This window comes from Cervus elaphus, chromosome 11 (genome assembly GCF_910594005.1).
Source record: "Cervus elaphus chromosome 11, mCerEla1.1, whole genome shotgun sequence".
In the NCBI taxonomy this organism is placed as follows: Eukaryota; Metazoa; Chordata; class Mammalia; order Artiodactyla; family Cervidae; genus Cervus; species Cervus elaphus.
In genome coordinates this window covers 3,262,843-3,289,268 of record NC_057825.1, presented here as the reverse complement: position 1 = coordinate 3,289,268, position 26,426 = coordinate 3,262,843, and the positions used below count along the sequence as shown (strand labels likewise).

The window sequence follows — 26,426 nt, the reverse complement described above, 5'->3', positions numbered from 1 at the left end:
GCGGGAGGGCCTCCAACCGGGTGGAAGAAGGGGTCTCGCAGGCCCCAGAAGCCCCCAGAAGCGAGGCTGACGCCCAGCCCCTCCCCCGCACTCACCGTGGGGGGGCCCGTTGGGGGCGCACCCTCCGGACCAGTGCCAGAGGAACCCCACCCCCACTCCCGGAGGCTCCGCCCCGCGGGGGGCCCCCACCCCCGGCGCTGTCTCCCCTCCCCCACCCGCGCGAACAGAGGAGGGAACGGCGGCTCGGCCCGCGCCCCCTCCCCCGCGGGCGGCGGTGACATCACGGCCACGGCGGGAGGGGCGGCGTCGCGCGCATCACTTCCTCGGCGCCTCCCGCCCGCGCGGACAGACGGACGGACTGACGGACGACTGGCGGGCGGCGGACAGCGGCCCGCGGCCCGCGGACGGGCGCGGGGGGGCGGCGCGAGCGTGGGGTGCGCGGCCCGCGGCCCTCGGCGCCCCCGGCCGCATGGCGGGCCCGGCGCCTCCCGCCGCCGACGAGCTGCCCGGCCCGGCCCGGCGCCTCTACTCCAGGTGGGCTGGGCTGGCGGCGGGGACGCGCGGGGACCGGGTGGCGGGGGCCGCGGACGCAGGAGGCGGGAGCGGCCGGCCCGGAACAAAGGCGGCGGCGGCGGTGGCGGCGGGCGCGCAACGTGGCGGGGACGCCCCTCCCAGCGGGCCGGCGGGGGTGGGGGGACGCGGGGTGCCGAAGGAGGGTGTCGGGGTCGGGGTGCCCCAGGGGCGGAGGAAGGGGAGTCCGAGGTGGGGGCGCTGGGCCTGCCACAGCCCACTCCCTGCAAACCGGCGAGGGCGGGGCGGCTAGGGGGTGGGCAGGAGAGGCCCCCCCTCCCCACAGTGTCCAGGGCTGGGAGACGGGCCCCTTCTCCAGCCCTGCGCTGCCAGCAGCTGGCCTCTAGCTCAGCAGGTGTGTGGTGGGGGCTGCCAGGACCTCCCTCCCCCGCCTGGCACCCCCTCCCCACTGCCACAGCACTTGCGGGGAGGGGACCACCGTGTGTCACGGGTGGGGCCCATCACCCCCCACCCACCCACCCACCAGGCGCCTCTGGTTCAGCAGATTGCAGATGGGCTGGGGTTACGGGGCCAGGCAGCGGGGTGGGTGTGTGCCTGCCTGAAAAGGCACCTGCCTGGGCTGGCTTCCTGGGTGATGCCAGCGGTCCGGGCCCTGCGCCCCGCGCCCGTTGGGGATGGCGGGGTGGCCCTGCCCCCGGGCCGCGTGCCTGCATGGTGACTCCCGGCTGGTCGAGGGTGTGCTCCAAGGTGATGCCCTGGGTCTGACCTGGGGTGGGGAGGGCAAAGGTCTCTGAGGGCTTGCCGTCGTGTGCAGGTGTCCGGCAGAGCGGGGCCGGCACGAGTGCTGGGCAGCTCCCGCTTCCTGGCTGCGGCTCCCAGAGGCAGGCCTGGCTCCTCATGGTCTGGACAGGCGCCCGCCTTGGAGTGACCTCATCCGGTTCCCCCAGCCATCCTTAAACCTGGGGGGCTTCTGAGTCTTCAGGGGGCCTAGTGTTGCCTGCAAGAATTCTCCAGCCCAGCCGCAAACCTCGGCCGGGTGCCCCCCGCCCCTCCGTCCCTGCCCCCCCCACCCCGACCTGTGGAATGAGGCCCCGCTGGCCCCTCCCAGCTCAGGCTGGTCTGTGCTGCTGGCTGGAGACACAGCCCCCATTGTGTGGTCTCGGGATGGAGCGCTGAGCCCCCGGCCTGACTCCCGGGCCCCATGCAGGGGGAGGGGCGTGCCAGTGGGTTTACTGGCAGCTGACACCGGAAGCCTGTCCTTGAGGACCCCTGCACGGCAAAGACCCCCCACCCTCTGCCCCCATGGGAGTGGGGGGCTCTGCAGGCCTCGTCTGCCCAGGGTGGCCGCTCCGATGGAGAGGCCACGTTCTGGAAGAATGACAGGCGTTGATCTGGTGGCCGCCGGCTGTGCGTGTGTGTGTAGAGGAGCTGTGGGTGGAGGGGGCCCCTGGGCGCTTTAGCCTTGGGAGACCCTGCGTGGCGGAGCGTGCGGTCCATGTTGTGCTAGCCTCCCCCTAGGCTTGACCCAGGAGCCTGGTGTGTGGGCGGGGACAAGGACCAGTGGCCTGGGGGAGCCGTCTGTGGGCAGGGGCAGAGCTCAAAGTGAATACCGGAGAGGCCCCCGAGCCCCGCCTGGACTCCTTGCAGGCTGAGCCCTGGGTGGAGGTTGAGGGGGCAGACCTGGCAGAGATTCCAAGCACATGGCTGGGAGTCTGCTTTCAGGGCCCATGAGGAGGCCCATGTGGGTGCGGGTCGGACCTGAGCATGGCGGGGTATGCGCAGGATCCTTTCTGCTCCGAACTGGCTTCCAGAGGCTTCCAGATAGCTGTCCCCTCGGAGCCTGAGTGTCCAGGTAACCCCGCTGTGGCATGGGAGCCCAGGGCTGCCGGCAGCCTGGCACATGGATGCCCCACGGACAGGAGCCATTGGGTCTGAGCACTCCACGGGTGGCTGTTCCAGAAACCCCAGCGTGTGGGGGGCTCCCTGGGGCCAGGTCGGGTCTCCTCTGCCTTGTTCCCCCCTGCCCCCCACAATCTGGTGCCTCCTCTTTCCACACCAGCGTTCCTACCTGGGGAGATGAGTTCTGTTCTTACAAAGTGGGTCCTGGATTTGGGCTTCAAACTGGCACTGAGAGGGGCCTGAGCGTGAGTGTGCCCACGAGCCCACCCTGTCCCTGGATGGGGGGCCCTGGGGACGGGACCGGGTCAGGCAGACAGAAGTGGGTGGGTCTCACGGGAGCGATCAATGCTGAGAACCTTGGTGCACTGCCCCGGGCCTGCAGAGGGCCCGGGGGGATGGGCGGGTAGACAAGAAGCCCCCAGAGTGGGGGAACCGTGGGCCCTCCTCCTGAACCCCTGCCTTCCGTGAGGCCAGCAGCTGAGTGCTCCTGGCCTGAGCTGGGAGGGGAGAGCGGGGTGGGGGCCTCGTTAGAGGTGCCCCCGCCAGCAGGTACCCGGATGGGGATGCCATGCCGCTGGGCTCCCTGGACTTGTGACCCTCAGGCGCTTTCTGAAGCCGGTGACAGACACGCCTCTCCCCTCAGTGATTCCTTCCCCCACCAGGCCGCGTGTCTCTGCTGTTCTGAGATCATCCCCAAGACTGAAGGGGAGTCAGTGTGGCTTCACTCTGGGAACAGCGGGATGGGGTGAGCGGGGGCCCTGGGGCAGCTGCCCAGGCGCCCAGAGTGTGGGTGATGGCCCTGGACAGGAATGACTGCCTTTAGCAGAGGAGGGGTTGATGGGGACCCAGCCACTACCTGGTGAACCTCGGCGATGGCCCCCAGGGGACACTGGGCCGTCTGGGGAGACAGGTGGGTGGGGGCCTGTGGGCAGAGGGCAGGGCAGTAGGGACCAGGGCTGACGGCTACTGTCAGACGCCGAGGATGGGTGGGAGGGGTATCAGGGGTGATGTGGTGGCCAGAGCAGCGAGGTCGGCCACTGGGCGGTCAATAAGCACTTCATTAACTGGTGAGCCAGTGGGCAGGTGGCGGGAGCTTGGCAGACGGTGCCCTGCCTCCTGGCCGCTGTGGTCTGGCTGCTGGGAAGGCCGACCCTGGTCAGCCACTTTCAAGGAGAGATGTTCCGGGCCACGCTGGTGCTGGAGAGCAGATCTCACAGGTGGACGTGGCCCGGCTGGGGCGGGCAGCGTGGTCCCTGAGGCCTCTGAGGCCGTGGGCCCGGTCTCTCCCCAGGCTGTGGGGGACTGTAGGTTAATAGGCACCTGTTCAGCCCACGGGGCAAATCCCAGGTGTAAGGGCCGCCCCTCTCTGGGTTTGAGTGGTGAGGCTGGCGAAGGGGGAGCTAAGACCACAGCCCCGGCCCAGCCTGGCTCTCATTGCCCCTGAGCCCAGCCTCTTCCTCCCTGTCCCAGGTTCCCCGCTGCAGCCTCGCTGGGTCTCCTCCCGACCGAGGCCCGTGATTGAGACCGGCGAGCGACCTGGCAGGAGGGGCTGCCCACGGCTGGGGGACAGAGCGCCCAGCAGGGGTGGGCCACTGTGGTGCCCCTAGGGGCCTTGGGCTTCTCCCCGCTGCTCTGCCTGACCGAGCCCCGGGGCTGGGCTTCGGCACTGAGCACCCCCCACCGCCGCTGCTACGCCAGAGGCTCCGCCCTTTGCCCAGGGAGGGTCCCTCTGGCCTCCTTATCAGCTTCGGTGGCTGGAGGAGCTGGGAGCGGGCTGCAAAGGCGGCCCAGGGCCGTCAGGTTTCAGGAAAGGAGCTGGGCTGGAGGGTGTCTACTGGTCTCAAGCCCCCAGCCCCTGGCTTCTCCAGGCCCTGCACCCGGGTGAGACTCGGGGCCTGGAGCTCACTCAACGGTCAGGTGCTGGTCACCCAGCAGCGTCCCAGAGGCTCAGGGGACTAACAGGGTGACCTGGATACCCTGTGCCCCCGTTGACCCTGCTGCAGGCCAGGCTGGGCGTGGGGGCGGACGTGGTAGGGGTGCAGGGAACCGGCCTCCAGGAGGATGGGGCGGGGCCAGGTGAAGACCCTGCCCATCCCAGCTCTGGGGGTGGGGCGTGGGGGGTCACCCGCAGTGGGTCCTCGCTTCCCTCACAAACTAACCAGGTGCTCCGAGCTCCTTTGTGCTATGTGACCAGGTTCTGGCTCCGAAGCGGCCACAGGGCTGGGGGACGGTAGGGGGCGGGGGACGCTGCACCCCAACTGGGGGCCAGCCCCTGAGGGGGGCGTGTGGATAGGTTCCCCCGGGGCTCCCGCCCACCTGCTGACGGTGCTGATCCCGGCCCTGAGCCGCCCTTGATCCCCTGATCCGCCGCAGGCCCTGGGAGGCTGTGGGGCACCTGCCAGAGAGCTGGGGCGTCCGTGGGAGCCCGCTGCTCTGGGGTGAGGTTGGGCGGTGGGCAGGGGACCCTGCAGCCGGCACACGGCCAGGACCGGCCGGCCGGGGAGGAGGCCCGGAGCCCCCAGTATGCCGGCTGCTGCCCCGGAGGGCCCGCCCGCGGCCCTGAGCTTGGCCGAGAAGGCCGTGTGCAAGGTGGTGTACGGCGCCCCGCGCCCGCGCCCGCTGCTGCTGCCCGTGGGCCTGGAGCTGTGGCTATACGTGCAGAAGATGCGAGACCTGCGGGGGAAGAGGTGCGGCGGGCGGGCGGGCACCTGCAGGGGCGGGGGGCGGGGCTCCTGACCCGGGACCCCCTGCCTGGCGCCTCCCCAGGAGGAGGCCTCCCCCCATTGGCGCTCCCAGAGACGGCCAGACGCCCCGGCATTGCACCCCTGCACCCTTGACGCCTGGGCCCAGGGCCCTGCCCGCGCCAGAAACCTCTGCTCTGAGCCACTGCTGCTGCGGGTCTGGGCAGGGAGGGGGCTGCTCCTGTGATCAGATTGGGGCCAGTGCCCGCGGGGCTCCGGAAATGCCCACGTTCTCGACCCTGAGTCCCCGGGGAGCAGCGGGCAGCTGGCCGTGTGGCGAGCAGCTGGGCGGGGACGAGCAGGCCTTAATTAAGGAGCCCCGTGCGTGGCCCCGGCGGTGGGGGTGCCGCTGCCCGTGGGCAGTGACGTGGCATCTGGAGGGCCGTGCCCAGGGCGCTCGGCGAGGTGGGCGTGTCGTCAGCGGGACACGCGGCTGGGCCTCAAGGCCGGTTCCCTGACCTCCCGCTCTCAGAGGCTGCGGGGTTCTGCTTGAGTCTCGGGGAGGCTGGGAGAGGGCGGGGTCCCCAGACGCGGGCCCTGCACCCTCCAGGCGAGGAGGAGGAGTGACCCCGACGTGGGGGGGGCCGGGGGAACACCTTGAGCCTGTGGGGTGCAGGGCACAGGGCTCAGCTTCTCTGGGGGTTTGCAGCCGCGTCCCAGCCTGTTCTCGAGGCATCACCCAGTTTTCTCGACAACGCAGGGGCAGCGTGAATGGGCACTGTGATCTGTCTCAGAGGGACTTTTGGATAGGGCGGTTGAGAAGCATTGGCCTAGAAAACGTTGCCTGTTTCTTAGGGAACTGTGTCGGCTCCCCCTGTAACTCCTGGTCGTTGCGCGGTCCTAACGAGGAGGGGTTGAGTTCAGGGGTGCCACGGGCCGTTTGGCGAGCACATTTTAAGTTACTCTACATTTTTCATGAGCTCTGGCGACACGCGAAGGCGGTGGGAGTAAGGGGACGGGGACAGGGTCTTGAGCCGCTTCCCACCTTTTATGGGCTGTCTTACTGAGGTGGGGCGGCAGGAGCCCCTGCCCTCTGTTCAGGCCCCCCTCACCAGATTCCTTCTGTGCCTGCCACCCCCTATGCCTCTCTGGCCCCAGGGCAGGACATCGGCTCAGATGCAGCCTTGCCCCCAGAGGTTAGGAGGCCAGCACAGGTGACAGACCTCCAAGAGAGCTTGGAGGGTGGGCCCCGCTCTAGGACGCAGGACAGGGGAGGGGCTGGGACTGGTGTGGCCCCAACTGTCTCGTGACCCCATGAGCCTCCCGTCCTCGGCGGGCATCAGGGCCCGCCCCAGGCCGCTGAGGCCCCTCTGGAGGGTGGGGTGGCTCCTGGCCCAGGGGCAGCCCCTCTGCCCAGCAGCCAGGGGTCGGGAGGGAGGCCGTGTCCCCCAGTTTCAGGGCTGGCTGCAGTGGCGCTCACGCCTTCGCCCGGCAGTTTGGGTCCTGGGGTTGGGGACGGGGTGGGCGGGGCAGTGAGGCTCTGGCACGGTGAGCCACACAGCATGCCGGCCTGGGGGTGGGCTCCCCGCCCGACCCAGAGCTGCCTCTGCGCGTTCACCCTAAGGGAGCCGGGCCCCAGCCATGTCAGGGGCCCCACGGTGGCAAGGAGGAGCCAGGGCCCCAGGCCTGACGGCGTTAACGGGCCCGCCTCTCTGCTCAGGATGGAGGCCTCGTGCCTAGAGCTGGCCCTGGAGGGTGAGCGTCTGTGCAAGGCGGGAGACTTCAAGGCGGGCGTGGCCTTCTTTGAGGCCGCCGTGCAGGTGGGCACCGAGGACCTGAAGACCCTGAGTGCCATCTACAGTCAGCTGGGCAACGCCTACTTCTACCTGAAGGAGTACGCGCGGGCGCTAGAGTACCACAAGCATGACCTGCTGCTGGCCCGGTGAGCAGCCCCGACCCCACCTGCCCCATGCGGAGCTGCCTGCCCCGGGGGCCCGCCCTGCTCCTGCACGAACCCCAGCAGACCGCCTCCTTGCCGGCCCCGCCCATTCAGCCCCCGGCCCCCACCCCCCCACACACGCCCCCCATTTCCCAGGGTCCCGATTCTCCTCTAGCCTGCAGAGCTTACCCCCCACACACTGTACCTCCCTGTCCAGCCCCCACCGCAGCCCCCAGACCTCGCCCGCTGGGGCCAGGCTTCTCAGTCCCGGGCACCTTGGCCACAGACCTCCCCCTCCAGCCATGAGCCGGGCTCTCAGGACCAGCCAGCGAGGGTGCCCGTGTGCGCTGATGGAGCTGACACAGGGTTAATTCCCATCGCGAGGCTCCCGGCGTTCCCGGCCTTGAAACTGGGCTTCATCAGGGCCTCCCCGAGAGCTGGCCTGGTGGAGGGGCGATCCTGGGCTGGACCCACCTGCCACGGGGCCCCCGCCCAGCACCATCCCAGGGATGGTGGGCCCCCCCCACCCAGGTCCTCTGAGGCCTTTACCCGGGCTCCACGCTGGGCTCAGTCCTCGGTTCGGCCCCTGACCCCTTTCTGCCCTCCAGGACCATCGGTGACCGCATGGGGGAGGCCAAGGCCAGTGGGAACCTGGGCAACACGCTCAAGGTGCTGGGCCGCTTTGATGAGGCTGTGGTCTGCTGCCAGCGGCATCTGGACATTGCCCAGGAGCAGGGGGACAAGGTGGGCAGGCAGCGCTGGCCTGGGTCCCCGGCTGGGACCGGGGCCCCAGACAACACCACCCAGGGCCCTGGGTGCCCCACGCTGGGAAGAAGACAGGGGACGGCCCCCTTCAGAAACGAGGGCACTTCTGGCTCACGCGGCGGCTGTCAGGCGGAGTCCTGGGCCCCCATCTTCCATGGCCGCTCCCCTCTCACCGACCTCCCTGCTGAATCCACCGACAGTCCCGTCACTCCTGGGCCAGGGGGCGACGGGGGTGGGGGTGGCTCTGGGAGGAAGCCTGGACAGAGAGGTGCTGCTGGGCCCCTGACGGCCCTGCCCAGTGTCCTCCTGGTGACCTTGTGGGGTCAGCATCCCTGCCCCTGTGTGGATGACGTCACTGCTGCGGAGAGGGCACCACCGCCGAGAGGTCACCGACTTGGCCCGGCCACCCTCGGGGGTGGCAGAGCCGGAGCCCTTACCCGGGGTGTCAGAGGGGTGACCTGGGAAGGACGGGACTGGACCCGTCCTTAGTGTCTGGACAAGGTGATGCCCTTGCCCTCGTAGCCCCGGGGGCAGGGGGGACTGTGAACTCAGCCGTGGAAACACCAGCTCTCTGCACGCAGGGCCTGGGCGCCCGGCTCCTTGGGACTGCGGCTTTGGAGGCAGCCCCGGTCTCGGTGTCACCCCCAGGTCGGGGAGGCGAGGGCTCTGTACAACATCGGCAACGTGTACCACGCCAAGGGCAAGCAGCTGTCCTGGAGCGCTGCACAGGACCCAGGGCACCTGCCGCCTGCCGTCCGTGAGACGCTGCGCCGGGCTTCCGAGTTCTATGAGTGAGCAGAGTGGGCGGGGCCCCGGGCGGCCCCCCTCCCCACAGCACGCACCCCCGGCCTCGGCCTGACGGGCCTCGGCGCCCGAAAACCAGAGTCCTCGAGCTCAGCACGGCGCCGCCCTCGTGGGGGGGTGTGACCCCCGGGAGGGGCCGCGTGGAGGCCACGGGCTCAGCGTCCTCTGGCCTGGGCGGGCGGCGGGGCATTGCTGGCAGGGATACGACTCACACGTACTCGGCCTCCAGGAGGAACCTGTCTCTGGTGAAGGAGCTGGGGGACCGGGCGGCCCAGGGCAGGGCCTACGGCAACCTGGGCAATACCCACTACCTGCTGGGGAGCTTCACAGAGGCCACGACCTTCCACAAGGAGGTGAGCGGGGTGGCGAGGCTGGGTGCCGGGGCTCCGGGGTTGCCCCCGGGCACCCAGATGTTGGGCTGGCTGTGCCGGGCGGAGGGGCAGCCCCACGACCACCCCGGGCCTTGCGTCTGCCTCCTCAGCGCCTGGCCATCGCTAAGGAATTTGGAGACAAAGCGGCAGAGAGGCGCGCCTACAGCAACCTGGGCAACGCCCACATCTTCCTGGGGCGCTTCGACGTGGCCGCCGAGTACTACAAGTAGGCAGCCCCCACCGCCCGGCCAGGGAGAGGGTGGCCCCCGGGAGGACATGGGCGGGGGCGCCCGGACACCAGGCCAGGGAGGCGCCTCCCCGCCACGAGGTCTGCCCGCCTGGCCTCCCCAGGGGCCACGGGTTAGGGGGAGGGGTGCCCTGTGTCGCCCCGCAGGGGCAACTGACGGAGCCCAGAGAGACCCCCCATGGGCTCCTGGGGCTGCATCTGCATGCCCCCCCACCTGTCTGCCCCGGGAAGGGGGCTTGGGGAGCACGAGCAATGCCCCGGCCCTTGGCGGAGCGGAATCCTGGAACCCCCTCCTTTCCTGGGGTGACGCCTGCCGCCCCGCCCCCCCAGGAAGACGCTGCAGCTGTCCCGGCAGCTCAAGGACCAGGCAGTGGAGGCGCAGGCCTGCTACAGCCTGGGCAACACGTACACGCTACTACAAGACTACGAGCGCGCGGCGGAGTACCACCTCCGGCACCTGCTCATCGCCCAGGAGCTGGCCGACAGGTGTGCCCCGCGGGCCCCAGGCGGGCCACAGCAGCCCGCTCTGCCTCTGACCACCAGGGGACCCCCGGGCTCAGCCTTCCTCCCACCGGGAGGGACTGGGGAGCCCCTGGGCGCTGGCTGGCTGGGCCCCAGTCCCTGGCCCGCTGTCCGCCTCGAGCAACACCCGCCCCCCTGCCGCCCTCTTTCCACATCTGTGTGCACGTCAGTCTCTGGAGAGATGGACCAACGGACAAAACCCCTAAGCGCACAGCCGCGCGTAGGTCTGGGGGATAGTGGCTATAGCCAGAAAGCTCAGAGTCCACAGGCCAGGGACCCTGGCGGCTGGAGGAGGGGAGGGGTCTCCTGAAAAGCCGCCCTGCCGGGAGGCTTCAAGGAGCTACGACTTTTCTTCTGGGTAACGATGTCTTGGAAGTAGTCAGAGGCGAGGGTCGTAGATTGTAAATGTATGTAGAGCCGCTGAATTGTGCGCTTTACGGGGGTTGAGGTTATGTTACTTTTACCTCAATTTAAATGTTAGTGAGCCAAGGGAATGAGGTCACTGCTGCCACCAGGGTGAGAGCCTCACCGGCCACCAGGGGGTGGTCAAGGCCAGATCTGGACCACCCACCCTCCCCATCCTTCACCACCTCCCGTGGTGGGGGCCTGACCAGCTGGAGGCTGGGGTCTCGGGATGGCGGGACTCAGTGGGCAGGCTGGCAGGCCTGGCGGGCAGACATGGACTCAGTTTCCCTCCCTGGCAGAGTGGGCGAGGGCCGGGCGTGCTGGAGCCTGGGGAACGCCTACGTATCCATGGGGAGCCCGGCCCAGGCCCTGACCTTTGCCAAGAAGCACCTGGAGATCTCCCAGGAGGTGAGCCGACCCCGCCCTGCCCTCAGCCCCTGAGCCTGCCCTTCGCCAGCCTTGGAGCCCTCCCCCACCCACTCCTGGCGTTGCCCACAGACATCTGGGACGCGCGCTTCCGTGTGCCCTGGACTTCTTCCTGGCTGTCGCCATCTCCCGCGAAGGGGCCCCGCCAGCCCGTGACTTCCGGGCCTGGGGGCCCCTCCTTTCCTGTAGCCAGATGGTCGGGAGGGGGCAGCGGGGGCCCGTTCTCGCCCCTTAGAGTGTTAGTGTTGCCTTTGGAAGGCCGCCCTCGGGGGCTCCTGTCCCCGACGGAACTGCGCCAGGCTGGGCTGTGGCATGCCTGCGTCCCACTCCCAAGGGGAAATAACCTGCCAGGGCCAGTCCCGGGCATGAAGGCACAGCCACCCTGCGGGGGGCGTCTTCCCCGGGACCGCTCCACCAGGCACCTTCCTAGGGACGTGGGCCTGTCCACCCAGGCCCTCCCGCCGTGGCCAGGGTGGCCCCTGGGAAGCAGCCTCAGGTGCAGAGCCAGGTCCCCTCCCCCAGCGCCGCCCAGACCCACCACCGCCCTGCGTCCAGGGGCGGGCAAGGCCCTCGGGTGCCCAGGAGGTGGGGTCGGGCAGGGGAACTTGGGTCAGGGGCGGGCCTGGCTGGAGGGGCCCTGGAGCTGCACTCGGGTCCCCCGCCCGCCCTTCCTGTGTCCGGCTCCCGGGTAAGCACGAGGCCCCCCTGCCTTGCGGGTGCTCGCCGGGGCTCCCGGGAACGCGGGGCTGGGGGAGGCCGCCTGCCCACGGGAGGGTGCCACGTGGCGCGGCTGGACTGGGCTGACCGCCCCTCTGGACGCGGTGGGGCCCGGGGCCCGGGGCCCGGGGCGGTGGCCATCCTGTGGGGGCCCGCTGACCCGCCCCGCCTGGCCGCAGATCGGGGACCGCAGCGGGGAGCTCACGGCCCGCGTGAACGTGGCACAGCTGCAGCTGGCGCTGGGCCGGCTGGGCAGCCCGGCAGCCGCGGAGAAGCCGGACCTGGCCGGCTACGAGGCCCAAGGTGAGCGCAGGCCCCGCCCCGCCCCGCCCCGCCCCGCCCTCAGCCTGGGGCGCGGGGCCCGGGGGCGGGGGTGGGCAGGCGGCTGCCGGTGGTCGGTGGGCCCTGGCTCATGCTGGGGGGCCCGGTCGGCTCTGTCCCCAGGCTGGAGAACGTTTAACAGAGCTGCCAGGTTAGGGACAGGGTCCCCTAGAAGGTGTTGAGCCCCTGTCCCTGGGGGCGTCAACCTCTGAGGCCCATGACCTGCCTGTTCCGGAGCTCATGGCGGGGGGCAGGCGAATGACGGGCTGCTGGGGGCAAGTTGGGTCCAGAGACAGAAGGTGGTAACGGACAGACAGGGTCCCTACGGGGCAAGGGGGCCTGGGGCAGGTCCTTCCTGTCTCTGGAGCAGCGAGGGTCTGGAGTCACCCTGAGTGAGCCCCCCAGGTTTATCACCAGGGCAGGTATGAGGATGGGGGGGCTCCTCCCTGGCCGCCCCCCTTCTCTGAGACTGAGGAACGCCTCCAGGCTGGAGGCTGGGCCTGGGGGAGGGCTGCTTGTAGGGACGGAGTGGGGATGGGGCTGCTGGAAGGAGTGAGGAGGGCCCAACCAGCCAGAGGCCGGGTGCCAGGCTGCAACCTCGCTGGCGGGCTTGCCCCGTACCGGTCAGTGACGCCCCTCTGGGCAGATAGATGGTGTGTTGGGTGGCGGGGTGGGGAGAGGCAGCGGGGGGGAGGGGAGAGGCCGGGGGGGGGGGGGGGAGGAGGGGAGAGGCGGGGGGGGGAGGGGAGAGGCGGGGGAGGGGTGGCCCCGCGTTCCTCTCACACTGCGGGGCGTGTGAGGCAGGAACTGGACAGGCGGTGGGCCGTCCCCTCCCGTCCAGCGCACGGAGCCCCCCACCCATGGCTCTCGTTTCCGGGGAGCCTGGCCCCCGGTCCCTCATGGCTGCATTCCCCGGGTGCCCACCGGCTGCGGCCTCCGAAGCCCCCGGCCTGTCTGGCTGCGGTGTCTGGTCTCCGGGGTTCTGGGCTGTAACACTGGCGGGTGTGTGTCAGTGGCCAGTCTGGAAGCCAGGGGCATGCGTCACCCTCTGGGATGGAAGGGAGGCAGCAAAGGCGCTGGGACCCTCCGCCGCCTCGTGCCGGGGGCGCTATGGCCCCCCCTTGCTCCCCACCCCTTCCCAACGCATGCTGCACGCTGACGTCTGCCCCGCGGGCAAGGTCTCCCGAGGGTGGCAGCTCTGTCCAGAACCCCCTGGCATGCGTGGGGGCAGGGCCGGGCCCAGCATCTGGAAGGACTCCCCTGGAGGCGCGGCCCAGCGGCCATCCGCTCTCCTGGTGTTTTCCTTCTCCTCCAGGCGGGCAGAGGAGAGGGGGCCGTGGGGCGGGGCGGGAACAAGGCGGCCTCTGTCCTCCCTGCGCCCGGTCCTCTGCTCTGCCCGGGGCCAGGCCCTTCCCCGCCAGGGCCCCCAGAAGCCTCCTCCCCCCAGGCCGCCCGCGCCCGGCCTCCAGCCGTCGCTGGATGAGGCCATCCTCCTGGGAGGACGGCAGCCAGGCCCAGGCCTGCAGAGGCAGATCCAGGGGCCCGGGGATGCCGCTGCTGGAGGCAGGCCAGCACCCCGAGTCTAGGCAGCCCCGGAGGAGACCCTAGGTCCGGTGAGCTGGTGGGGGCGGGGGGCGGCGCCGGGCGGGGACTGTGGCAGGGCTGTCTGCAGGAGTGGCATTGTTTGTTCATTTATTCATTCACTGGTTCATTCCGGGGCATGCTGGGCACCGGCGGTGGTCTGGCCCAGGTTCTGGAAAGCTGGGAGACTGTCTTCTGGGAACTTGTGGGGGGTGTTGCAGGGGGAGCCTGCAAACCCAGAGCCTGGTAGTGAGGGGAGGCATAACCAGCCCTGGCGGAGGGGCGTCCTCACAGGAAGAAGACCTTGGCCTGGGTCGGCGGGACTGGCTGTGGCCCTTGTGGTGGGCATGGCCTCGTGACATCGGCGAGGCCTATGGTGGTACCGGGCCTGGCGCTCACTGGCCGGCTGGAGGCCAGGCCTCGGGGCCTTTGCTCCCTGCCTTGATAAACACAAGGGTGCTGTGTGCAGCTGCTGGACTGAGCCAGCCGGATCCAGTCCGTGCGACCCTCGCGGCCCTCGCTGCCCCCACCCCAGCAAAGAGGTCCCAGAGCCAGTCTGGGTGGGCGGGGCCGCCTCCTTGCCCCCGGTGCCCCGGGTCAGGGTCTGACCTCCCAGGGTGCCCAGCGTGCCTGCCCCTGCCCGTTCCAGTAGGGAGCCCGGGGGGCGGGGTGCGCCCGACAGTTTCCTGCACCCCCGGCAGCATGGTTGGCATGCAGGACGAGGGAGTCAGCCCCGAGCCCTGGGGGGCCGCCCGGCCCCTCTGCGGGACGTCCTTCCGCCCTGCCGCCCCCGCTTGTGCCCGCCACAGCCCCCTCGTCCTCTGGGCCCTGCTCGCGGTGCCCTGGCCCAGAGCAGCGGGAGTCTCCACACACCACGTGCAGCCGTCTCTGGAGGTGGGGATGGACGTCGGGGTCACGTCTGAGTGACCGCTTAGGCTGCGGGCTCTGGCCCTGGCTTGACCAGGTGACCTCGCTGGTCATCCCGGGAAGGTGGCTGGGCAGGGACAAGGGCACGACTCACGCCCTGGGAGGGCTGAAGACCAGCCCTGTCTGTCCGTCTATGCGTTTAGCAAGTGGCCTGCGGCCCACCCAGGCTCCCATGATGGACAGACCAGGGCCGTGGGGCCACGGGTGCTCACCTGTCCCCGTGTCTGTCTCCTCTTTGGCTCCTCTCAGCCTGGCCGTCCGGGGCTCTCCAGGTGAGCCTGCCCTGTCACCCCTGCCCCACGCAGGCCCGCCTGCGGCCCGATGGCCCATCCTGACTCTGGCTCTCCCCCCCGGGGCTCTGTGGCCTTGGCCAGGCTGTTGCCCTGTGTCGAGCCCCCGTGTCCACGGTCCTGGAGGGTGGCCAGGACCTTCTTTGCCGGGAGTGGCCCGGAGGGGACAGCGCATGAAGCTGCACATGGGGCCTCACACAGTAGGTGCTCAGCAAACACAGGCTACGTATTCCATTCTTAAAGTGCCTACTATGTGCGGGCCTTTCTGGGTCTGAGGGCCGCAGCAGCGATAAAAAGTGATGTGTGTGGAAAGCCAGTCGTGTTACAGGTGCTTTGGGGGCTGGCTAGGGATCTGGGGTGGGGCGGGGGTAGCCCGCTGTCACCGTCAGCTCGAGCCCCATAAGGAAGCCCACAGACAGGGCGGCCTGCCGGCAGACACTTACTTCTCAAGGTTCTGGGGGCGGGGCGTCCACGTGGTGCGGTTCTGTGGGGGGGCCTCGTCCTGCAGCGCAGACGGGGTGGGGGTGGGGTTGAGAGTGTGGAGGGGGTGTGCCCCCCGAGGGCCTATCTGTCTCCTGTGAGCCTCAGTCACCCTCATCACCTCCCAGGCCCCACCGCCTGGACCGTCGCCTGGGAGTCTGGGGTTTAAGCATATGAAGTGCGGGGGACCCAAACCTTCAATCTGTACACGACATTTGAGTGAAGACCTGAAGGAGGGCAGGGAGGGTGCCCGGAGCTTGGGAAGGAACCGCAGCCTGGGTGAGGGAACAGCCGTGCAAAGGCCCCGGGGCAGGGGAGGGGGTGGGGGCCTCGTGGACTTTCTATGAGCCCCACCCCTATAGCTGGGGCGTCCCGCAGGGTCCAGCGAGGAGGAAGATCCAACCCAGACCCCTGGGGCATCTCTCAGGCCCTAGCATGGAGGAAGGACCATGCGGCAGGGGTGGGCAGGCGGTTCTGGGTGGACTCCAAAGGTGGAGCCGCTAGGATTGGGGAGTGGACGCAAGGACGGAGCCAGGGGCCCTGGGCTGGGCAGCTAAAAGACCCGTGGGTTGGGACAAGGCGTGTCAAGATGCCCGGTAGGGACAGAAATGAGGGTGAGGGGCTCAGACTGGGCGGCAGTGGGCGGCTCTCAGGAAGTTTCCAGGCCCGACCCCTGGCTGGGCAGGGCAGGAAGCCAGCCAGCGGCACCTGAATGCCCCCAGTCAGGGCCGGCTCATCCCTCAGACCGTTGGAAATGCTGGGTTCAGAACGTGCCGTGCAGACAGAGGGCGCATTTAGCCCGGCCCAGCCGGAGGGCCTTCCGCCCGCCGTCCACATGGGCCGTGGGGGGGCCCGCCCCGGAGCCGGGTGCGGCTCAGAGGGGCCGTTGGTGGTGGGGGCTGAGGTGGGGCAGAAGCAGCCGTGCAGGGCTGGGGCCCAGCGTCCAGGGTGGGGAAGCCGCGTGGGGCCTTGAGGGGGTTGGGGGAGGGCAGCTGAGAGGAGGCCCCTGCCGGCTAGGGTGAGTAGGCGCCGTGGGATGGGGTTCCCTCTGGCTCTGTCCACTCCCTGTGTGGGGTGGTGGGCACATGGGCCCAGGCTGTGCCCCTCTGGCTCGGGGCTTGGCCGAGGCCCTCCGGCCAGCAGCCGTTTTCCGTGGGGGCAGCAGCAGGTCTGGCCTGACCATGGGGGCTGGGCAGCAGGGCTGGGGGCTGGCAGCTGGCATGGCCCTAGGCCCGCGGACACCTTGGCACGTCTGGTCGGGCCGCAGTGGCCGCTCCCTCCCCAGCTCCGGGATGGTGGCCACAGATGCCCCTCCAAGGACCCCTGGCATCCCCAGCCTGGCCGGCATGTTCCTCGGCCTTTGGGGAGCGGTGGGGGTGGGGGTGGGGGTGGCTTCTTCCCGCCCTGGGGGCCGGGGCGGGGAGGAGGGTGCGGCAGTCCAGCCGCCGCCTCCAGCCGCTCCGGGATGCCTGCCCCGACCTCGTGAGGCTCTGGCCTCGTGAGGCTCCGGACGTTCCGTTTGTTCAGTCTGGATTGGTCTGGACGACTGGCCGCCAGAGTTGGCTCCGCCCTGGGTACCGTGTCCCGTACGGTGGGTGCAAAGCGCGGGAGCCAGGCCCGGGCTTGGGGTTGGGGGTGCACTGCAGTGCCTGGCCGCAGCGAGGGGCTGGACGGCGCGGCCTCCGAGTCCAGCTCCCCTCGCCTCGCCACAGGTGTCCGCAGGGCAGCTCAGCCTCACAGGGAGCCGGGGGCTGTGGGGGGGCCGGAGGGCAGCCCACCATATCCGTGACTGCGGTTCAGTGGGCGTCTGAGCCGGCTCCCCTGCACTGGGGGCGGGCAGCATGCCGGCCCGCCCGTCTGACTGTTGAGGGGAAGGGGGGCGCCCAGCTCCACCGGGTGTTAACAGGTCCAAGGCCAGAGGTGCCGAGACGGGACCCCCAGAGTGTCGAACGACACCTGAGGCCTTGCTTGCCCCTTGCTCTGCACTTCCTGGGCTGGTTCGGCCTGGCCCTCAGAGGCGAGCTTGCTCGGCCCCCCGGGGAGGACCTGGGCTGCCCGCCGTGTGGGCACGTGAAGGACGTGGGAGCCGCAGAGCGGAGGCTGAGGCCCGCGGCCGAGCAGACGCAGGAAGGGCATCCCAGGGGAGGGCACAGTGGACACAAAGGCCGGTGCGGAAGAGCCAAGCCCAGAACTCGGTGGGAAGCTGGAGCGCGGGGTGGGGGCCGGTGAGCCTGACCCCGCCCGGCCCCTGCGCAGTCAGCGCCGTCTGGACACCTGGGTACTTGTCCAGTCAGGGCACAGAGGTCGTGTAGACGTTGTGCTGGCCCCCACGTGGGTCAGGAGGCGGGAAGCTGGTGGTCCCTGGCCCCTGGGCCGGCTGACCTCCAAGCCTGGGCCTGGTGCCAGCTGACCGGGCCTGCTCTCTTGCAGGGGCCAGACCCAAAAGGACGCAGAGGCTGAGCGCGGAGACCTGGGACCTGCTGAGACTACCCCTGGAGCGGGTGAGTGGGCTCGGGTGGCCGGCCGGGGTGTGTGGGGACCTGTGGCAGCCAAGGGACAGGGCGTGACCAGGCTGGGGGTGTGTATGTTGAGCTTATAATGCCCGCTGGGACTCCTGCCTGTATCAGGTCCTTGCCAAGGGAGACCAACGTGCCCTCTGTGGCCCAGGACCCTGCACGGGTCTGCGCTGCCCAGAGAGGCCCCCAGAGGCCCCATGGCTTCCATGGGCTCCCTTCCTCCTCCCCTTGGTCCCGCCAGCCAGGCTTGACGCCCCTGGGGTCAAGCCGCGGTCCTTAAGCGTGGCAGACCCCCTGTGTCCTGGCCAGCCCCCATGCCTGCTGCTCCCAGGTGGAACGGTGGGCCCTGGCGCTCTGGACCCCCCGGGGGGCACTGTGTGGCCCTGGAGCCGTGGCCTGCCCTCTCAGAGCCTCTGGTTCCCCCAGTGGACTGGACGCTGGTCTCCATTGCGGACAAGGCCCAGGGCCGCCCATGGTCGCCCAGCATTCAGCCCGGGAAGCTGGACATTTAGGGGGGGCAGTCTGAGTTCCTGCAGCACCGCCCCGCCTCTCCCGGCCCCCCGGCCGCCCAGGCCCCTCTTGTTTTCTTCCCTCGGGCACCTGAGCGCCTCCGCCTGGGTTGGCGACCCTCCACATCCTGAGCTGGGGAGTGCTGGTTCGAACCGCTGGCAGCCTCTCCCATGCCCAGCCTTCCCCCCCCCAGGAGCAAAATGGAGACAGCCACCACGCGGGGGACTGGCGGGGGCCCGGCAGGGACTTGCTCCCTCTCCCCGTGAGGAGCAGGAAGTACCAGGAAGGGCCCGACGCGGCTGAGAGGAGGCCGCGGGAGGGCGGCCACTCCCCGCTGGACAGCGCGGACGTCCGGGTGCAGCTGCCTCGCACGGTAGGTGACCCCTTCCCGGGCGCTGACGGAGCCACTGGGGGGCTCCACCGCCCACCCTACCCTGCCCGCCTGGAGGCTGGGCCGGGGTCTCTCCAGGGGCCGAGGTCGTGGCTCTCTGCTGACTCCTGGCTCCTGGTGGACACAGGTCCTGCTGAAAGGTCAGGGCACCCAGTGCAGTGTTGACTCATTGGCTGGACGGAGGCCTCACTGCAGGGACCACAGGCAGCCCAGGAGGGGTCTGCAGGACAGCTCGGGGTGCCGCTCAGGTCCTCGGGCCCAGCCAGCAGCCCCGTCCTGGGGACACGGCATGCAGAGATGGATAGACAGGGGCCGGGTGGACAGATGGACGAGGACAGATGACTGAGGGGTGGTCGGACGCGTGATGGGGTAGGCAGACAGACGGGGGCGTGGGGGGAGGGGTGGGCTTCTTGCTGCCGGGCAGGCATGCTGCTGTGCCCGGGCGCCTAGCTGGCCTCTCCAGGCCCTCAAGGTCTGGTCAAGGTGCAGGGGGCACAGGGGGCACTTGCCTCTCTGTGTGCGGGTTCAGAGGTCAGCCTGGAGCCCTCCCCCCGTGCAGAACCCCTGTGTCCAAATCTCTGAGGATCAGTCTAAAAATAGTTCCTTCAGGAGTTAGTCAGCACCTCCCGGCCTCCGCAGGCCGTGGGTGCTGTGCGGGGTATTCTTAGCTGCTTTGTGCCCATCTTCCCACGAGCCCGGGATGGCCTCCGCTGACCCTACCTGACCCCAGCCCCACTGGCCGGCTGGCCAATGGCCAGAGTCTGTGTCCATGGAGTGGGGTGACGAGGGAAGGGCACGGGGCCTGGGAAGCGGCCGGGACCCCTGCTCGGGGCTCCGTCGGGCCCCAGGTGAGAGGGCCTGCTTGCTGCGGACACTGCCTATGGGAATGGGGCCGGCTGTGGCCCTCCCCTCGGCCCCGGGGACACGGGCCGTACAAGGACGTTGCCCCCAGCGCAGCAGCGGCTTCGGGGTCTGAGAGGCCCGAGTGCTTGTCCCGGGGCAGGGGTTGGGGAGGAGGGCCGGGTCAGCCCCGAAGGTCGGGGGCATCTTGGAATGGCCCAGCCAGAGAGGGCTGGGCAGGACAGGGCCCGGCCAGGGCGCCGGGGAGCCAAGGTGGGCTCTGGGGCAGGAAGGCCTGGCTCCACCCAGGACTGTACGTGCCAGCTGATGGCTGTCCGTGCCGTGAGACGGGGGCTGAGTCGGGGGCAGAGCCTGCACCCCGCCCCCACAGCAGGAAGTGCAGAGACTTGTCTCACTCCTGCACACCCCTCAGCCATACCCGCCTCCCTGCAGTTTTGGAAGGCGTCCCCAAGAGGCACCTGAGCCAAATCCGTACACCCCACCCTCCCACGTGGGGGCCCCAGAGCCTCGGGCCCCAAAGGCAGGACCTGGGGAGGCGAGCGCAGGCTGCCCAGACACACCTCGGCCAACCTGCCCGTCCGCCTGGCCCAGCCGCTCCACGCACCTGCAGTCCAGGGACCCCTTCTACCAGACAGATGGCCGCCGAGGCGCAAGCTGTCACCGGTGCCTGTTCACCACAGCCCTAGAGGGAAGGAGACGGCCCCGCTGGGAGTGGTGGGCTGGGGTTCCCCAGGTGGGGCCCCGTAGAGGAGAAGGTGAGCTGCAGGCTGAGGCGGTGCCCTTGAAGAAAGACCCCGCGACCCGGACCCCGACAGGCTGAGCCTCGTGTCCAGCAGGCACCCAGAAAGAGGCAGCCTTGGCGGCCAGTCCCCGCGGCAGCTCTGAGCCCCGGCGGGAGGGGGCTCTGGGGTGCCCATCCCGTCCTCGCCTGTCCTGCGGGGCTCATAGCTGTCTCTCGAGAGGCCTTGGGTGGGCGGCCCCAGGCCAGGCGGACACTGACCCCACCGTCCTCCCAGAGCAGGAAAGGGGCGCCCCCCCTGGGGCAGCAGGAGGCCGGGGGGGCTGCTTTGGCCGAGGGGTCTCTGTCTGAGAGACTGGGCAGAGGTCGGGGTCTGCTGCGTGGGGAGGCGTGGAGGGGTGGGAGTGTCAGGCCCCCGAGGCCCAGGACAGGGAAGGACTCCACCTGTCTGTCTCCTCCCGGCACTGGGCCGGCTCAGGCAGGAAGCAGGGGCTGCTGTCCGCGGGAAAGTGCTCCCCAGACAGGTCCCACCCCCTGCCCCGCTGCGGTGACCGCCCAAGGCTCCCAGCTCGGAGATCCATCTCTGAGTGTTTACAGAGAGTGTGTGCATGTGTGTGTGTGTGCACGTGCACACAGTCCATTTCTGAGTGTTTATGAAGAGAGAGTGTGTGTGTGTACGCGTGCGATCCATATCTGAGTGTTTACAGAGTGTGTGTGTGTGTGCATGCATGTGCGCACGCAGTCCATCTCTGAGTTTTTACGGAGAGAGAGCGTGTGTGTGTGTGTGTGTGTGTGTGTGAGCGCGCGCGCGTGCAGCGGGGGTGGGCGGGGACGGGGAGGCGCCCTCTCCCCAGGGCCTATTTAAGCCTCAGGCTGACAGGGCTGGGTGGGTCTGGGTGGTGAAGCGGCTCCGGGCACTGCGGCCAGGGCTGCCTAGCAGGGACCCTGGCATCCTGCCCAGGCTCCACGTGGTCCCGCGCCCCAGTCCACCTGGCCGCCGCTGGAGCGGCTGTGGATCCGCGTGAGTGTGGGGTCCCCAGCGCAGTGGAGGCTCGTGGCCTGCGGGAACCAGACTCAGGCGGCCAAGTGTTCCCCGCCTGGGCACCGGGGTGGGTGGATGGTTAGCCGGTGCAGTTCCCCGGGGGCTGGTGCCGTGGGGCAAGTCCGTGGGGCAAGTTCGGCCCTGCTTTCCGTCCTGGGCTGCTGGGCCAGCTGGATGGGGCTGCCCGGGCTGGGGGCGGGGAATGGTTCTCGCCTCCAGGGCCGGCTCCTTCCTCCCAGGGAGAAGGTGGGCTGACGCTTCTGCAGGAGGGGCTGGAGTGTGTCTCAAGGAGGCCTGACTTCTGGACAGAAAGGCCAAGTTGGGCTAAGAAGAGGGTGGGGGGAGCGTGGGGGGTGCCCGGGCCCCCAGGTGCGTCCTGCTGGGGTGCAGGGCTCTGTCCCGAGGGAGGGGCACGGGCCTCCCCCTCTCGCTGTGGCCTCGGCCAGGAGCGCCCAGCACGAGAGGCGCCCGCCCTTCACAGGTGCTCCTGGGCTCTGGAGGAAGAGAGCTGCCAGGCCCCGGGCCGGTCCTGGTTTCTGGGCTGAGACAGCTCTGGCATGGCGCCTGGAGATCCCGGCTTGGGATGGCACCGTGGAACAGCTGCGGGGGGGGCCCTCTCAGCCCAGCCCTGGTCACAGTGGAGGGGCCTTCAGCAACCTGCCCCCTCCAGGTGCCTCTCTGGAGTCTGAGCTTCAGCCCGCTGGAGGCTGGAGGAGTGTTGGGGGCACACATGTCCAGTGACGTGGACCCCCCCCGGGTCACCCCTCTCCTGGGAGGGGCCTGGCACCGTTCACCTGGCCCGTGGTTCACCTGGGAGACCCCAGCCAGGGCCAGAGGCGTGGCTGGGGGCCGGGAGCACCAGCTGTCCCCTGCAGTGGGGCGGGGCTGTGTTCAACCCTCGCCCATCAGCCTGGGGCCCCCGGCCGCTCTCTGCAGATCCCCAAGGCCCTGACGAGGTGAGGCCAGCCCCCCAGCCAGGGCCCCTCTGGACCAGTCGGCGTGGGCTGTCCCTTCCCCAGGCTCCGTGGGCACCCGCGGGAGAGCAGCACCCTACGAGGCAGGACTCTGAACCGTGCCCCCAGCCTTGGCTCTGGGCCTGCCCTCATCAAGCCGGCGGTAGGGAAGGGGGTGACCTGCGAGCCTGACCCTCAGCGGGGTCTCCTCCAGAACCACCCCCTCGGCCCCCACCCCGCCCCACCACGCCCACGTCAGCCAGCGGGTCCTCCTGGCCCTCGGAGGCCCCGCGGCCCTACAGCCTGAGCCCGTCTGTGTCCCAGAACCGAGTCTCCTCCCCGGGAGAGGGGTGGGTGACGGGCTGTCCAGAGCACCGGGGTTCCTGCATTTCCGACACGCCCTCCATGGAGCGTAAACTGAGGCCAGCGGAAGTGGGCTTGCCCAAGGCCCCCTGCCAGCTGGGACTCAGCTCGCCTCAGTGACCTGGTCTCATGCCTGTCCACCCCGTCCCACCCCCTGCCCCAGAACCGTGGCCCCGGTCCTCCCATCCTGACCTCACCGGGGGCCTTCTCACCCCAGCATTGGCCCTCCGCAGTGCACACGGATGCCCACCGCGGGCGTCTCCCCCAGGGCTCCAGCCTGGTGTCTGGTCCTCGCCTGCCCCAGAGCAGACCTCGGGCCGCTGCACACACCCCTCGGCCAGTGCTTGGAGGGAGGGGCTCGGGGTGACGGCAGTAAGCCTCTAGCCTGACCTCAGCCCCAGCCCAGGGGCCCGGCCCCCACCTGCGCTGTCCTTCGGGCCTGCCCGCCGATCGGGCATTTTATGAATGTGTCCAGACCCCATGGGGCATGGGACTGGGGTGGAACACACACGCCCTCAGCTCCCTCAGGTCGCGCTCCTTGCCTTTGGGGCTGGCACCTCCTGGGTCACTGGCAGGGCCCTGGCACCTGGAGTGTGTGGAGTGGCCGTGAAGGCCCCCCGCCTGCCGCGGGCCTATTCGCTCACCCACTTGCTCTTCTGTTTGTTCAGCAGACACTGGTGAGCGCCAGGCTGGGTGCAGGGCTCCCGAGGCACACAGGCACGGGGCGGGGGCTGCTGTCAGGCAGTGGGGACCCCCAGTGTGGGCAGGCACAGCAGCGTCACGTCTGGGAAGGCTGATGGAGACCCGGACGGAGCGGTGGCTGAGGGAGGGGAGAAGCGGGGGACGATGGTGCTGGGCGGGGCGGGGCAGGGGAGAGACGAGGGTCCGGACCTTGGTCCGAGCCGAGCAGCCCCTTGCCCGTGTCTGGGGATCCGCGTGGGACAGCAGGACCACCCCATGGCTGGCCTGGAGCCAGCGCTGACTGCCTGCCCCACCCGCAGAGCATCCCCCGGGCCCCGTCCTCCGACGAGGAGTGCTTCTTCGACCTGCTGAGCAAGTTCCAGAGCAGCCGCATGGACGACCAGCGCTGCCCCCTGGAGGACGGCCAGCCTGCGGCCGCCGAAGCCACAGCCACCCCTACCCTGGAGGGGAGGGTCGGTGAGTCGGCCCCCACCCCGCTGCAGGCTCCGAGGGCGGGGCAGGCCAGCTGCAAAGTGCCCCGTCACTGGGAGCCCCTGGCTGCAATCCTCGGAGACCTGTCGTCCGCCCGTCCCCCAGGACACGCTGGCTGTGCAGCAAGTGGGCGTGGGAGGCCGGGGTCTCTGTGGCCCCGCCTACCAGGGAGCCCCCGGCAGGGCTGACTGAGAGCAGCCGGGGTCTGGGGTTGGCAGAGGCGGTCTCAGGGTCCCTGGGCGGGGTCCCTGCCTCCCCAGCCTGACCTCCAGCACCCCGCAGCCCAGCCCTCGCTGACAGCCTCCCCGCAGACCGAGGAGTTCTTTGACCTCATCGCCAGCTCCCAGAGCCGCCGGCTGGATGACCAGCGTGCCAGCGTGGGCAGCCTGCCCGGCCTGCGCATCACCCACAACAACCTGGGCCACCTCCGTGGTGACGGGGACCCCCAGGAGCCAGGGGACGAGTTCTTCAACATGCTCATCAAGTGCCAGGTGGGCTTGCAGCCCGGGGGCTCCCCCCACCCCATCTGTACCCCCCAGGCCCCCAGCTGGGGTTAGCCCAGGCCCCCTCCTGGCTGGGGCCCTGGTCCCTCTGTCTCAGGGTGTCTTGGGGGAGCAGCCCCCCCACCCCCGGCTGGCTCAACCAGTGTTACCCCGTGGCTGCTCAGAACTGTGGGCCCCTTCCTGGGGGCCCTGAGAAGGTCATCTCGGGCCAGCCTTCCCTGGAGCTCAGGAGTCAAGCTGGGGGAATCACGGGGCCCCCGGGGTCATGGCCTGGGGTATCCCACCAGCCGTCCACCTCTAGGTGGAGAAAACCGAGGGCCAGACTGTACCCCAGAGTGCAGAGGACACGAGGGGTCCAGCCACCCACTGGTCCAGGCAGGGGTTTGGGAAACCCCGGGGAAGTGGCTGGGGAGGGGGCAGCCCCAGCGCCCGCCCACTGCCACCCATGCAGGAAGCTGGGAAGTTTCCAGATGTGACATTCGTTCCCACAGAGGAGAGGACAGCACCGCCCTGGGCGAGTCCGCGGAGCCTCCAAACCAGCCCCTCCCGAGAACCCCCGAGCCCCCCGCCCACATGCACGTGCGCTCCGGGGACTGCGCTGGCTCCCGGCCCTCCTGCTCCAGACCCTGCAGAGAAGCCCCGCCGCCCCTGTGGCCCCCTGACTCCACGGGGCTCTGGGGAGCTCCGCGCTGCCCCACCCTGTCCCTGCGGCTCGAGAACACCCCAGAACACCACTCCTGGGGGCCTCAGGAGCAGACCTGGGAGGCCGCCTGCATAGCCCTGTGTCCGGCCCGGCCACACCCCGTGGCTCCCTGTGAGGGCCGTTCTGGGGTCCCAGCTCCCAGGTCTGCCCCCGGAGCTGATGCCCAGGGAGGCCCAAGGTGGCCCGAGCGGCGCTCAGGCTCAAGTGGGCATGGCCACCAGACGGCGGCCCCCGCTCGGAGCGGTCCCTGCGGCGCCTGAGCCCTGGGCCAGGCCCCGAAGGCTGGGGATGGGAGGCGCCAACCTGTGTGTCTGTGTCCGCCCAGTCCTCCAGAATCGACGACCAGCGCTGCCCGCCCCCAGATGTGCCGCCCCGCGGCCCCACCATGCCCGACGAGGACTTCTTCAGCCTCATCCAGAGGGTCCAGGCCAAGCGGATGGACGAGCAGCGGGTGGACCTCGCCGGGAGCCCGGAGCAGGAGGTGGGCGGGCCCCCGGAGCCCCGGCAGCAGTGCCAGCCTGGTGCCAGCTAAGGCGCCCGCAGCCAGGCCTGCCCCCCACCCCCCAGTCGTGGACGGGGCGGGGGTGGGGTGTGCTCACCAACGTCCAGGATGCCCACGGCCTCCTCCCCCCCCCCGAGAAGCCTCCCGAGGCCGTGGCTGAGGGCAGGCTCTGAGCCACGCGGCCCCGCCCACTGCGCCGGACGCCGGGCACCCAGCCCCCACCGTGCCCCTCCCAGGGCAGCGGGCTCAGGCCGGGGCGCGCCCCTGTCCTGCGCCCGCCCCACGCGGTACGCGGCTTCCCGCAGCCCCGCCCCAGCCCTGCCCCAGGCCCGGCCTTCAGCATGTCGGCTCCAAAGCCCCGGTGCTGTCCCGATCCTCTCCGCTCTCTCCCTGCCCCCCGCCCAGCCAAATGTGAAGCCCTGCTCCCCACCCCCCAACCCCAGAGGCGTCTCTGAAGCCTCCTCTCTGGGGCCACCAGTGACGGGAAACTGTCCTCCCGAAGCTGGCCCTGGGGTGCTGAGCACAGGCGTGCTCGCCCCAGTTCAGCCTCACCGCTGGGGGGGCCCCCCCTCCCAGGCTTTGTCCCCTGCCTCCTGCCAGGGCTGGAGAAGGGGGACACAAGCAGACCCCGAAAGCCTGCAGCCTGAGAGGGCAGTGCCCTCCCCCCCATGTGGGCCCCCAGGCCCCACCAGGCATGTTGTCATGAGCCCGCGGGGCCGGGAGGCCTGCCACCTTCCTCAACTCCAAGCCCAGGAGTCCAGGAACTGAGCCGGCCTGGTTCTGGGAATACCAGCTGGCAAAGGTCTGCCCCCTGGCCATCAGCAGGGCGGGTGGAGCACCCAGCCCCCAGCCCCACTCTGCGGGGGGTGATGTCACCCCCTTCTCCTGCCGGGTGAGCCACTCTCGGGATCAGGCAGAAGACAGGCCCCCTGGGAGACCGCGACCATTGCGGGCACGAGGTGGCTCCTCCTCTTGGGTGGTACCTTACCCAGCCCCACGGTCCTGCTCAGCGAGTGCAAGGAGGCCACTGCACCCCTGCCCCTCCGTACGGCCTGGGGAGCTCGGGGGGCCTCCGAGGGCGAGGGTGGGGTGGCGGGTGTGGGGTCAGAGGACAGGGCTCGGCCACCCTCACACCTGAATGTACGTGCATATTTATTGCTCACACGTGTGTTTGCCATGTTGTCAATGGGTCCTTTCTAACCCAAGAGGTACATTTGTTCTTGTTTTTCCTGAAAAAATAAAAGTCTGCCAAGTGGATGTCGTC

General features: G+C 69.9%; 1 protein-coding gene across 6 annotated transcripts; it reads left to right on the top strand.

Annotated features, from left to right (window-relative positions):
• Positions 1-360: 360 nt before the first annotated feature.
• Positions 361-26,419, top strand: GPSM1 (G protein signaling modulator 1). Of its 6 annotated transcripts, none has more exons than XM_043916396.1 (14): positions 361-534; positions 6,832-7,053; positions 7,659-7,794; positions 8,464-8,606; positions 8,849-8,972; positions 9,101-9,216; positions 9,568-9,723; positions 10,464-10,572; positions 11,487-11,610; positions 17,337-17,407; positions 18,126-18,305; positions 23,283-23,439; positions 23,737-23,945; positions 24,986-26,419. In XM_043916396.1, the coding sequence occupies exons 1-14, from the start codon at positions 470-472 to the stop codon at positions 25,190-25,192; spliced, it is 2,019 nt and encodes a 672-aa protein (XP_043772331.1). In that variant the 5' UTR covers positions 361-469; the 3' UTR covers positions 25,193-26,419. The 6 variants fall into 6 exon arrangements, with proteins under 6 accessions (XP_043772331.1, XP_043772328.1, XP_043772330.1 ...); XM_043916393.1 differs by lacking the exon at positions 361-534 and adding an exon at positions 3,156-3,175; XM_043916395.1 differs by lacking the exons at positions 361-534; positions 24,986-26,419 and adding exons at positions 3,156-3,175; positions 24,449-24,621.
• The last annotated feature ends 7 nt before the right edge of the window (positions 26,420-26,426 follow it).

Excerpts from the sequence above, each read along its gene's own strand:
- GPSM1 (XM_043916394.1), top strand. The coding sequence starts at position 4,954 with ATGCCGGCTGCTGCCCCGGAGGGCCCGCCCGCGGCCCTGAGCTTGGCC. Across the intron at positions 8,607-8,848 it reads CGGGCTTCCGAGTTCTATGA|GAGGAACCTGTCTCTGGTGA; the intron begins GTGAGCAGAGTG and ends CTCGGCCTCCAG. Across the intron at positions 10,573-11,486 it reads ACCTGGAGATCTCCCAGGAG|ATCGGGGACCGCAGCGGGGA; the intron begins GTGAGCCGACCC and ends GCCTGGCCGCAG.